This window comes from Diceros bicornis, chromosome 25, assembly GCF_020826845.1.
Source record: "Diceros bicornis minor isolate mBicDic1 chromosome 25, mDicBic1.mat.cur, whole genome shotgun sequence".
Taxonomy (NCBI): Eukaryota; Metazoa; Chordata; class Mammalia; order Perissodactyla; family Rhinocerotidae; genus Diceros; species Diceros bicornis.
In genome coordinates this window covers 21,254,816-21,266,990 of record NC_080764.1, presented here as the reverse complement: position 1 = coordinate 21,266,990, position 12,175 = coordinate 21,254,816, and the positions used below count along the sequence as shown (strand labels likewise).

General features: G+C 39.1%; 2 protein-coding genes across 3 annotated transcripts in view; one reads left to right on the top strand and one right to left on the bottom strand.

Moving 5' to 3' along the window:
• Positions 1-3,543, bottom strand: part of NUP37 (nucleoporin 37) — a 46,355-nt gene extending 42,812 nt beyond the window's left edge. The window contains exon 1 of the mRNA XM_058568552.1: positions 3,308-3,543. Coding sequence (XP_058424535.1) covers positions 3,308-3,463 — 156 coding nt within the window. The 5' untranslated portion in view covers positions 3,464-3,543. The remainder of the gene's footprint in view (positions 1-3,307) is intronic.
• Positions 3,544-4,799: 1,256 nt separating this feature from the next.
• PARPBP (PARP1 binding protein) overlaps positions 4,800-12,175 on the top strand; it is a 65,445-nt gene continuing 58,069 nt past the window's right edge. For both annotated transcript variants that reach the window (XM_058568550.1, XM_058568551.1), the window contains exons 1-2: positions 4,800-5,052; positions 9,242-9,397. In XM_058568550.1, coding sequence (XP_058424533.1) covers positions 9,245-9,397 — 153 coding nt within the window. In that variant the 5' untranslated portion in view covers positions 4,800-5,052; positions 9,242-9,244. The remainder of the gene's footprint in view (positions 5,053-9,241; positions 9,398-12,175) is intronic.

The following is a 12,175-nucleotide window of genomic DNA, read 5'->3' as shown; positions in this document are numbered from 1 at the left end:
GCTGAGAACTAAAGCAAACATTAAACATGACTGTCAATCTACAGAAGAGGATATAGAGCTGTGCTGTCCAATACTGTAGTCACTAGCCATATGGGGCTATTAAGCACGCAAAATGTAGTTAGTTCAAGCTGAAACGTGTACACTTTATAAAGTGCAAAATGCACACCAGATTTCAAAGGTTTAGTATAAAAATAATATAAAATATCTCATTAATACTTTTTTATATTGGTAACACATAAAATATTTTGGATATGCTGGGTAAAAAATATATTACTAAAATTAATTTCCTCTGCTTTTTACTTCTCATAATGTGGCTACTACAGCACTTAAATTTATATTTGTGGCTCACATTATATTTCTATTGGACAGCACTGGGTTAGCTCCCTTTGGTAGTTCAATCATTGCACTGATTCTGGTGAACATCTAGGGGACTAAAAACTGTAAGTCACAATTCTCCCTTCTAGCTCTAGCAGTCTATCATTTTAAGACTTTATATTCATCTTTATTAAATTTTAGCTTGTTCAACTTGGCCCATTCATCCAATCTATTAAACAATATTTGGATTCTGAGCAGAGTTTGACACCCAAAAGGTGCTCAATAAATATTTGTTAAATGAAGTCTGTTATCCAAAACATCAGGTATCTTTCTGTTTCATGTTCTATATAAATTGAATGTGCTCGCCTAAATCAACTGTTCTCATCCAAGTCCCAGTAGAGGCCTCAATTCATTACTGATGACTTTTCAGACTTGGAAACCTTCATGCTTCCTCTGCCCTCTACACATAGGATGTTTATAACAGTTTTCTTATTGTGTTGCTTTACATTTAAACACCTCCTTGATGGCAGGGTCTTTGCTTTTTTAACGTATGCATTACTAGTTCCCAGCACCTGATCTGCACTTAATGAATATTTTACAAATACACGACACCAATCAACAGTACCATCACTCAGCTCAAATTTCTATCATATTTAAAAGAACACCATGAGATTCTGAAAAATGCTTTGTTGATATTCAAATTCACTACATCAAAAGTGTTTTCCTAATAGACTCAGAATGAGGATTGTCTTTCATACAGGAATGTGAAAATCTTTCAATACAACTGACTTTTACTTAGTTTTCTCTCCAAGTGCTATGGAACTTCAAGGTTCTAGCATGAGAACAGGAACAATATTTAATAGTGTTTAATTAGATAAAAAATAACTTCAAAGGGAAGCAATAATGTATTCTGAATCCCCAGGGGCAAATTATTGGAACATATTTCTCCTCCAGAACTGTTTGAACTATGTTTTCAACCTATCTGAATAGCAGTATAGAAGGAAAAGAACAGGGTTTCAAAGAGTCTAGATGTTGTTTTTTCAATTACTAGTCATACAAATCCCTGAACATCTCTGAAGTAGAATGGAAACTCCATGAGGACAGGGATTGGCACAGAATACAATTTGTGTTCACTACTTGTGAAATTAATAAAAATCCAATTCTTTCCTTAGGTAATTTGAGGATAAGATTTACATTGCCAATCTCACAGGTCTGAGGATCAACGGGGACAACCCATATGACTACAAACCATACTGGAACAATACAAACGTTTTCGCTAGTTGTTTTTTCTCATTTTGTCATTTGCCCTCTTTTGCTCTCATTTTTTCTCTCTGCCACCCAGTACTTCTGCCTTTCTTTTTTCCGAATTTTTTTCTCCCTTCTTGACTTTCTCCCTCATTTCTTAGCTGAACATAAATTAGAGATAAAGCGTATTTTTTCAGTATTTTTGAATATAATTCTATGTTCACAGCTGTTAATATTAAAAGTAATGAAGTAAAACGTTAGTTTCACCTGTAGGGGGTTGCTTTATTTTTTTGTAGGTTAGTAGCCTGCATTAGAAATACGGTTTCCCTTCAGTCTTTTTCAAGAGTGTGTTATATTATTTCACTTAATCATGTGACTTTTCATGATCCTAACCTGGTAGTCCAGCTGAAGTCAGGCTGAGGGTCATATTTAGCGTAAAAGCTAGAAATTCCTCCCTCAACCCTAACAGACAAGGTGGGATAACGTAAACGCTCTTGTATTCTACCCAGACACCAAGAAACTGAAGCCTTTAATTCATACTTTCCCCTTAGGATAAATATGCATGCAGTCTAATGCTGTATAACTTTATATATTTATTGCACTGTAAAATGCAAAATTGCATTTATGATGTCAAAATGCTAAAAGATACTGAACTGCTTTTTGAGTAAAAGAGGAAATACTGTTTATAATAATGTCACTTTGGCGATAGTTATTTTAAATCTTTGAAAACTGGTGACTGCCAAATTACCTCATTGATTAACTTTAAGAAATACTGTTCTATGAATAATATTCCGGTACACAAAGGATAAAGATTCCTGGGGTTGAACTCTCATTGTTCAAAGTCTCTCCAACACGTAGAATTAGCTTTCCTGTGAGAAAACACGGTGTGTGCTCACCACAAAGCAATCTTTCTTTGGTGATTAAACATGGGGTTGTACCTCAGCGTCACCACTGACCAAATCAGTGACCGCTAAAACATATACATGTATTATATGCACCAGATGGCTTCCAGGAACATTACATGTACTAACTCATTACAGTCTCACAAAACCGATTAAGTATTATTTTCCTCCTTTTTATAGAAGAGAGGTTAAGTACCTGCTCAAGGTCATATAGCTATTAAGAGGTAAAGGCCGGGCAACGGTAGAAATCTAGGCATTTTGGCTCCAGAGTTCATTGTCTTAATGACCATACTAAACTGTCTGTTCAATAGGAACCAATAAAAAAATAATATGTAAACAAAGTATACTTTGTATACACTAGATGTGTGCTTTAGAAGTATAAAAAGTATGAGAGCATATTAACAGCAAAGCTGAATGTCATGCCAGCTATAAAATCTCCTGCAGGATCATTTGTTAGGCTCTCAACATTAGCTTATTTCCTAAGTCAAAGTGGAATGTAGAAAAATTGGATTAAGCAATTAATTAGATCTTTCTAGTTGGTGTTTTCCCTGTATATACCAATGTTCAGTTAATTGTAACCTTCAATTACCAGAATGTTCCATTTCTAATCATAAGGCAAAAGAGAAGCCTTATATTCTTCTTTTTCACTATCTACTCAACGTTTGCACAAATCTTAGGCATGTATTACTAGGAATATCTTTCTCTGTAGTCCTTCATATCTTTTTTTTTTTTTTACATTCAAACTCAATACACTTTCAAATTCTGGCCAAAGTTTGCCAAAGTTTGTATAAGTTTTATTATCAGTGAAATATCTTTAGTCATTCACTGCAGTTTTGTACACTAACCTGAAATGTACACGTGCCAACGACCACGTAATTACTGCCACCGTAGGCAATTAGGTTTCCTGAATTTCCACTCTCAAAGGGATTAAATTCTACCACATGCACATAATCTTCACAATCCACGGTGTAGGCAGCATTTCTTGTGGCATCTTGCTTCATCTTGTATGTCAAGACTTCAGCAGTTGTACAAATTAAATAGCCTGCTACTGGACAAGGTCATGAAAACTGTGGATTACAATACAGACACAGTTAGATAGAAACCGTCCAAGTGTTAGTCACTTTCAGCAAATGAATCAAAGTAAGGACCTGGCATTGCAAATGCCACAGACAACTCAAAAAAATTGAAAGTATTTATTTAAATACTTTGTGAATGATACCTGCAGAGTAAATCACCATGAAATTCTGTTTAGATTATCTAACAAATAACAGTGAGTCCTTGAAGATGGAATCACTTTAATAGTAAATATATTCATAAAAAATTAATGACAGTTAACATTCACACAGCACTATTTGCAGGTATCATGTTAAATTTTACTGACATTATCACACCTAATATTCGCATAAAGCTAAGAGGGAGGTACTACCTTTGGTTCCCATTTTACAGATGGAGAAATTGAGACTTTAGGAGGTTAACCAGCCTGCCAAACTCATAGGATGAGCCAGAATTTGAAAATACTTTACTATGTGTTGGACCAGTACTGGAGAAGAAAAACACAGCCCCCTACCTTGAAGGAGATCACAATCCAGGGATAGTTATGATTCAGCATGCAAAGTGCTATAGATAAGCGGATACAAAATATAGCACCTGGAGGAAGGAGTGCCAAAATGTGTGATACAAAAATAATATTCACAAAACCAGGCACAACACTTTAATCTGTCATGGCCTGGTGCGCACTCCGGAAGCAGCAGCATTCCCAGATAAGACTTACGGATTATAAAGAGGTCTTTTTTTTTTTTTTTTTAATTGGACGCAAGAGCTGTCCTGAAAACAGCTGGGCTTGGTAACAACCACATCAGGTACCTGATGAGCATTTACTGAGAATCAGATGGGATGAATCCCACCTCAGGGAGCTTATCACCTAGTAACCTCACGAGTGGGCATCCGGGACTGGACATTTGTTAAGCGTGACCAGCAGGTGAGACGCCCGCGGAGGCACAGTGGTGTGGGGAGTGCAAAAGATTCGAGGTCAGCAAACTCGGTGCCCGAGTGCTCTGATTAAAGCAGTGCCCAGTCTCACCGCATTCTCAGGCTCTCACTGTACACAGCGGGCTGGACTTGCCCCCTCTAAAACTGTAAGGGCAGAAAAGGGAGGAAACAGAAGTCCATGCCTAGAGTCCCTACGCCTCTCCCAGTGCTAAGCAAGTCCCGCGAGACCTCGCTACCCCTCTCCGAGCACGAGATCGGAGCGAAGAGGGGTGGGGAACGGCCCGGGGAGAGGAGGAACTCCCAGGGACAGGGTGAGAGAGCGAGGCGGCCGGTAACAAAGCGGCACGGCCCCTTGGGCTCCAGAGCAATACGCACCGTAGGACGCCGAGAAGCAGCCAGTACGCAGCTGATCTCTGCTGGGGGCTACGCCGGCCCGCGCTGGCTCTGCTTCCGGGTCAGAGGGCGGGAGCGGCGATTGGCTCCTGGGCCCTCCCGCGAGATTTAAAATGTAACCCGCGACAACTCGGACAGCCGCTGCACTGCAGCCGGGCAGGAGTTTTCTTCAGTAGAGTCTGTGTGTCACAGGTCTCCCTCGAGCCAGGTGAGTCTTGACTCTTTCTCGTCCGCCTGTCACAATTCAAGTGGTGATTTAAGCCGCGGCTTGGGAGGATTTTTCGGTGACAGTAAAGTGCCGTGTGACCGTCTAGGGTATTATTTGTGCAGTGGCTTCGCGCTGGAGCCTGGTTGGGTCTGGGGATGTTGAACAGAGTCACGGTATCTAGTGATGGATGGAGCTGGAAGGTCCTGAGGGATCATCTGCCGACTGGAAGACTGAGGCCCATAGAGATCTACTTAGGAAACCAGGGTTCTAGTCCCAAGCGTGCGCAGACTCCAATTCCGCCACTTTCCCCGTCTCCCTAGTATATCCTCCCAAGGATCTTTTAGGACCTGCATTCCGCCAATGATAGCGGCAACGACTGCCATTTTTTATTGAGCACCTGCTAAGTGCCCGGCACTATGTGGATTTTTTACTTGTCTCACTAACATCTCCTAGTTGTATGAGTTAGGCGTTATCGTGTCCATTTCACAAATGAAGAAATGTATGTTCATCAGAGATTTTAAATACTAAAGGACATACAGCTAATAAATAGGGGAGTCTGGATATGGACTCTGGTCTGTCTGACTCGCAAGTGTAATTCTTTTAACCATCTCACATTGCCTCCCCAGTGACAATTTTCTGTCTCACAATTTTTGCTCCAGTGCAGCTTGGAATCCAGTTTTTTAAAACAAGTGTTGATTATCACTGCTGCCTTCTACTGCTGTTTTTGTATAGTGCAGCCTGACGTTCAAAGTGCTTGCATATTCACTGTCTCATTGACTTCTCATAACTGGCTGGAAGGTGTTATTCTTGTTTTCTTTGTGTTGATACCTCCACCTAGGCAGTCAGGTGTAAAGCTTATTGCGTAGGCTCACACAGCCAGCTAGCTACTGGAAAAGCTGAGACTAGACCAGGATTGGCAAACCAGTGGCACTGCCTCTTTTTGTGCAGCCAATTCCTGAGCTAAGAATGGATTTTCTATGTTTGAATGGTTGGAAAAAAAAACCAAAAGAAGAATAATATTTTATGACGTGAAAATTACATGAAATTCAAATTTCAGTTTCCATAAAGTTTTGTTGAAGCACAGCTACGCTCATTTGTTTATGTATTGTCTGTGGCTGTTTTCACACTGCAAGGTCGAGTTGAGTAGTTGTGACAGAGATCTTGCGGCCTGCACGCCTCAAATATTTACTATTTGGCTCTTTTCAAAAAGTATGCTGACCCCTGGATGAGACTGTTGGCTTTTATATATGCCAGGCACTGCTCTAAAAACTTAACTTGTATTTATGTCATTTACTTTTCTCAAACCCCCATGAGATAGGAACTATCATTTTCATTTTCAGTACAAGGAAGCCGAGGCAGGAGAGGTGACATAACTTGGCTAAGATCTTACAGCTAGTAAGTCATGGAGCCAGGATTCAGAACAGTCTAATTCCAGCTAGTCTTCATTGTTAGCAACCTGAACTCATAGTGCTTTTAAATAGTACCAGTAAATAACTTACTACTAAAGATTTATTTCAGGCAAACTGATCGTATCACTGGAGTTTTACTTCTTCACTTTCTTTTCTTGTAAGAGATGAGGGTGATAAGGGAAATCTAACTCTTAGCTATTTACTAGGGTTTGTATTTATGTAGATATTTTAATTTATAGTCTTCTACCTGTCTTTAAATTGCATCACTGATTATGTCTATAAATTATTATCTTGTAAATGGCATATGCCCATTTTCTTTTCTTTCTTTTTTTTTTTTTTGCTGGGAAAGATTTGCCCTGAGCTAACGTCTGTTGCCAGTCTTCTTTTTTTTTTTTTCCTCCCCAAAGCCCCAGTACATAGCTGTATATTCTAGTTTTAGGTCCTTCTAGTTCTTCTATGTGAGCCACTCCCACAGCCTGACTACTGAAGATGAGTGGTGTGGTTTCACGCCTGGGAACTGGGCCACGGCCCCCGAAGTGGAGCATGCCGAACTGTAATCACTAGGCCATCAGGGCTGGCTAGCCATATGCCCATTTTCTTGATCATATAAACCCAAGATTCCTAGTAAACATCTGGGATTCTGTTTATGCCACATAAAAAAAGAAGAAAAAGATAGCACAAGGAGTAAGTAAATAGGATGTGTACAGTAAAATACTCAAAATAAGATAATGGCATGTGAATATGTTGGAGACTAGGGTACTTAAAAGAAAGTAGGAACAAAAAACTTTTAGCAGGCATGTCTGTAAACTCAGAGAAAGGAATTGGCTACCTGATATAGGCTTGGGTATGTAAAACATTGCAACTACATCCAATTATTTTGAAAAGCTTTTGTCCGTCAGGAGAAGTTATGCAATATAGTGATTTAAGAGCACAGCTTGCGGAGTTAGGCATCTCGGGTTTAGGTCTATTTGGCCATTTGCTAGCTGAGTGACGTGGGGCATCACCTTCAGATGTAAAATGAGGATAATAATAGACTTCCGCATAGGGCTCTTGTGAAGATTGAATGAAGGAATAAATATTAAGCTTTTGAAAAGTATCTGGCACCAAGAAAGCTCCTAAATATTAGCTATTGTGTTAGTTATCTACTGTTGTGTAACAAACCACCCCGAAACTTGGTGGCTTAAAAACAGCTATTTTATTTGCTTAGGATTCTATAGATCAGCAGTTTGGGCTGGACTCAGGTAGGTGGTTTTGCTGATCTTGCCTGGGATGACTCATGTGTGTGCAGTTCATCTGGCAGGTTGATTGGGGCCAGAAAGTCTAAGATAGCCTCACTCACATGTCTGTAAGTTGGTATTGGTTGTCAGCTGGTGCGCCTTGGTTCTCGTCCATACGGCCTCTCCAGCAGGCTAGCTTGGACTTCTTCATATGGCAGTCTGAGAGTACCAAGAGAGAAGGAACCAAAGCTACAAGGCCTTATGTCAGGAGGCCCCCAAGACCACCCCCAGGTTGGATGATTTGTTAAGAGAACTCAGAGGACTCAGCAGATAGTCGTGCTCAGGGCTATAATTTATAACAGCAAAAAGATACTAAGCAAAATCAGCAGAGGGGGAGAGGGTGCACAGGGCAAAGTCCGGGAGGCACCAGGCACTAGATTCCAAATGTCCTGTGTTAGTGGAGTCACACAAGACATACTTAATTCCTCCAACAAGTTGTGACAACACATGTGAAATGTTGTCTATCAAGGAAACTCTTTAGATACTCAGTGTCCAGGGTTTTTACTGGAGGCTGAACATGTAGGCATCCTCTGTCTATGTTCCAAAATTCCAGACTCAGAAGGAAAGCTTGTGTTCTATATAAACTATGTTGTTTGTACAAACAGTTTAGGCACAGTGAGCCATTCTTACTGAAACCCTCCTTAAATCTAAGTTCCCAGATGCCAGCCAAGACCAACCTTGTAAGCAGGACTTGCAAAGGATAGCAGTCAGGCCTACTGTATTAACTCTTTATTTTATTTTATTTTATTTTTTATTTATTTATTTTTCCCCCAAAGCCCCAGTAGATAGTTGTAGGTCATGGCTGAACATCCTTCTAGTTGCTGTATGTGGGACGCGGCCTCAGCACGGCCGGAGAAGCAGTTCGTGGGTGCGCGCCCGGGATCCGAACCCGGGCCGCCAGTAGCGGAGCGCACGCACTTAACCGCTAAGCCAGGGGGCTGACCCTATGTTAACTCTTTTGCACAGGCCTTTTGAGGTCTAGGCTTGGAACTGCCATGATGTCATTCTGGCCACATTCTATTGGTCAAATCAAGTCACAAGGCTGACCCAGATCCAAAGGGGTGGAAAAAATAGACCACCTCTTTTGGGACAATACAGAGATGTGAGAAAATTGGCTTTTTTTTTTTTTGCAATCTACCACAGATATTACTATCTGTCTCAAAACAAATATTTTTCAAATACACCTTTAGTTAGCAATGTCTGTGTCTATAATTATAAGTTTGCAGAATTTGTGTATCTGTTTTGTATGAATTTTTGGATTGAAGATTGGATTTTGTTATTTCAAAAGATTTGGCTTAAGAAAACTAAAGGAGAGGAAAATATGATTGGACAGAAATTGTATTATTCTGTTTTCCTAAATTTAATTAAAAGCAATCTTAGTAAATATGAAATGACCTCTCGTTCACTACTTATTTTTCTCTAACTCTGCTTGCTTACACGTGTTAAATATTAATTTCCAATTAAAAGAAGGCTTTTTAACATTGCATTCTGTCCTACTTTAAGAGGATGGCTGTGCTTAATCAGAAGTTGGTGTTGGATATGATTAAAGAGTTCAGAAGGAATTGGCACACTCGTTGTAATTCTGAGAGAACTACTGTATGTGGTGCAGACTCCATGCTCTTGGCATTGCAACTTTCCATGGCAGAGAACAACAAACAGGTTAGTAGACTATATTTAGGTTAACTTTTTTTTTTTGAGTGAATTTTGGTTGCTTCCCATTTGAATAAGCTTAATTTCATTAATTTCTTTGCAGTATATGCCCTCCTGTGATAATATCAGTATTCTCTTTTCGTAAATGCCTCTGCGTATCTGCCTCAAAATGTTATGATTGGTTTTGAAATGACTTGTTTCAAAATTAAGGCTTATATGTGTAATTTAACATAGGACATGCACATTTGATGTTTAATTTGAAGTCTTAAGATAAACGTGCAACTATTCTGATTATTGTGGTTAAAAAATTATTTTTATTTTATAAGACTTCCTTCTTTGAAAAGTTTGAAAAAGTTCATACTTTGAAAAGTATGAGTGCCTTAGAAGGCACTCATAAATAATGTTTATTTAAATATAATCAAAGTATTTTATGACTCATTTCAGACTCTATGGTATAGATTAATTATTCCTAATGCAGGTTGTGAATCAGAATCATTTGAGAGGGCTTTTAAAAAATACTGGCTCCTGTGCCCCAATCTTGGAAATTCTTTCTCCTAATCTGTACTTAGACCCTGGAAATTGTCTTTTGTAATCTCCCTGAGGTGATTCTTTTTTTTTGAGGGGGGAGGTGATGAGGAAGATTGGCCCTGAACTAACATGTGTTGCTAATCCTCCTCTTTTTGCTGAGGAAGATTGGCCCTGGGCTAACATCTGTGCCAATCTTCCTCTACTTTATATGTGGACGCCTGCCACAGCATGGCTTGATGAGCGGTATGTAGGCCTGCACCCGGGATCCGAACCTGTGAACCCTGGGCCACCGAAGTGAAGCCCACGAACTTAACCACTATGCCACCGGGCTGGCCCCTGACGTGATTCTTACATAGTTGGCTTGTGCCAAACTAGTGTTTGGAATGAGCTCTACCTAAAAGGCTAGAGGTGTTCAGATGAGAGCAAGATGAATGTAGGCTGGAGTGGTAAGGCAAGGCTTCTTGGATTTTAGGTAGTATACTTAAAGGAAGGGAAGTCTTTGGATAGGAAGGACTTAAAGAAGAGGTGAAGGAAGGGGAAAGTTAGTTTAGAAGAACCATCCAGGGGATTCAAAATCATGATGGTTTGAAGATGGTAAGGGGACTGTCTTGACTAGAGAAGATTTCTGAAGGGTGAAATTGATTTCAGTGGGTCAGTTGGGCTACACAGTGAAATGACATTCTGATAAGTTATTTTAATCCTATATGTCAGTAGTTCCCAAACTTTTAGATTTCATGTACCAATAAAATTTCCAAAAAAAATTAGACATTGACAGATTTGAACATTTCTGATGTTGGCAAATAAGGCCAGTGAGAAAAAAATAGTTACTGGAACCATCATTTTGAAAAAGGAAGAATATTTTAACACCTAGAAATTAGAAATTATATAATCTTAAAACAAGATATAGTCCTTCCTATGTGTGGATAGTTAACAGTTTTACGTATTCAAAACAATGTATATTAAGATAAATTCTGAACATGGAAAAATTTTGACAATTCTATCTTATAGAGTTAGTCATTCTTCTGACAAGTATTTGTTGAATTTTTACTAAGTGCTAGACATTATTCTATGCATTAGGAATATAGCACTGAAGGAAATCCCTGCTCTTATGGAATTAATCTTCTAGTGGGGAGAGACATAATACTCTAATAAATAAGATATATAGTATTTTAGGTCATAATAAATGCTACAGTACAAAATAAAACAGAGATGCAACTAAGGAATATATATAGTTTGGGGTGGAGGAGTTCTTGCAGTTTGAAATAGGGTGGTCGAGGAAGGCCTTATCTAGAAGTTGCCATTTGGGCAAAGATTTGAAAGAGGGGAAGAAGAAACTAATTGGGGACGGGACTACCAGACAAAGGGAACAGCAGATGCAAGGGCCCTGAGGTGGAAATATGTTCAAGGAACAGCAAGGAGGCCAATACAGCTGTTTATATAAATGTTAATTTCTTCCGTCTTTTCCTTCCTTCCACAGAATTCTTTCCTTTTCCTTTTTTTTTTTTTTTTTGAGCTTCTACTATGTGCTAGGCATTGTGGTAAGTGGTGGGGTTAAAATGGTGAGCAAAATGAGAGATGACTCCTGCCTTCATGAAGCTTATTGCCTAGTAGGTGAGGCAGACATTAAGTAGAGAATAATACAAATAAATGCAAAATTATAGTTGTGAGAAGAAGAGATATAAGATACTATGAGGTGAGAGAGTTGACTTGGTCAGAGAGATCGAGCTGAGCCCTAAAGAAAGGAGAGGGGTTAAGTAGGCAAAGAAGGGAGAGCAAGATGGGGACGGAGGAGCAGCGTGTACAGAGGCCCTGTGGCGGGAGACTGCAGATAGAGTTTGAGAAAATGCAGAAGGGCCACTGTAGCTGAAGGGGTGGTGGTTACGTGTTCAATTTGTCTGTTCCTTGTTTTTAATCACAGTCATTGTTAAAAATTAGTTTTACATGGGTATGTTGAAAAAAACATAAGTAGCACTTTTTTGACATTTTATTTTGAAAAAATGTTAAACTTCCAGAAAAGTTATAAGAATAATACACTGAACTCCTGTATGCCTTTCACTTAGATTCACCAATTATTATTTTGCCATATTTGCATCATTATTCTTTTTATATTTTTGTATGTGTATATAAATACATAGACACATGTATGTATTGTACACATACATATATACATACATACATATTGTTATTACTCTGTATGAACCATTTGATAGTAAGTAGCAGACATCCTGGGTCTTTATCCCTAAACACTCTTTGTGTTGT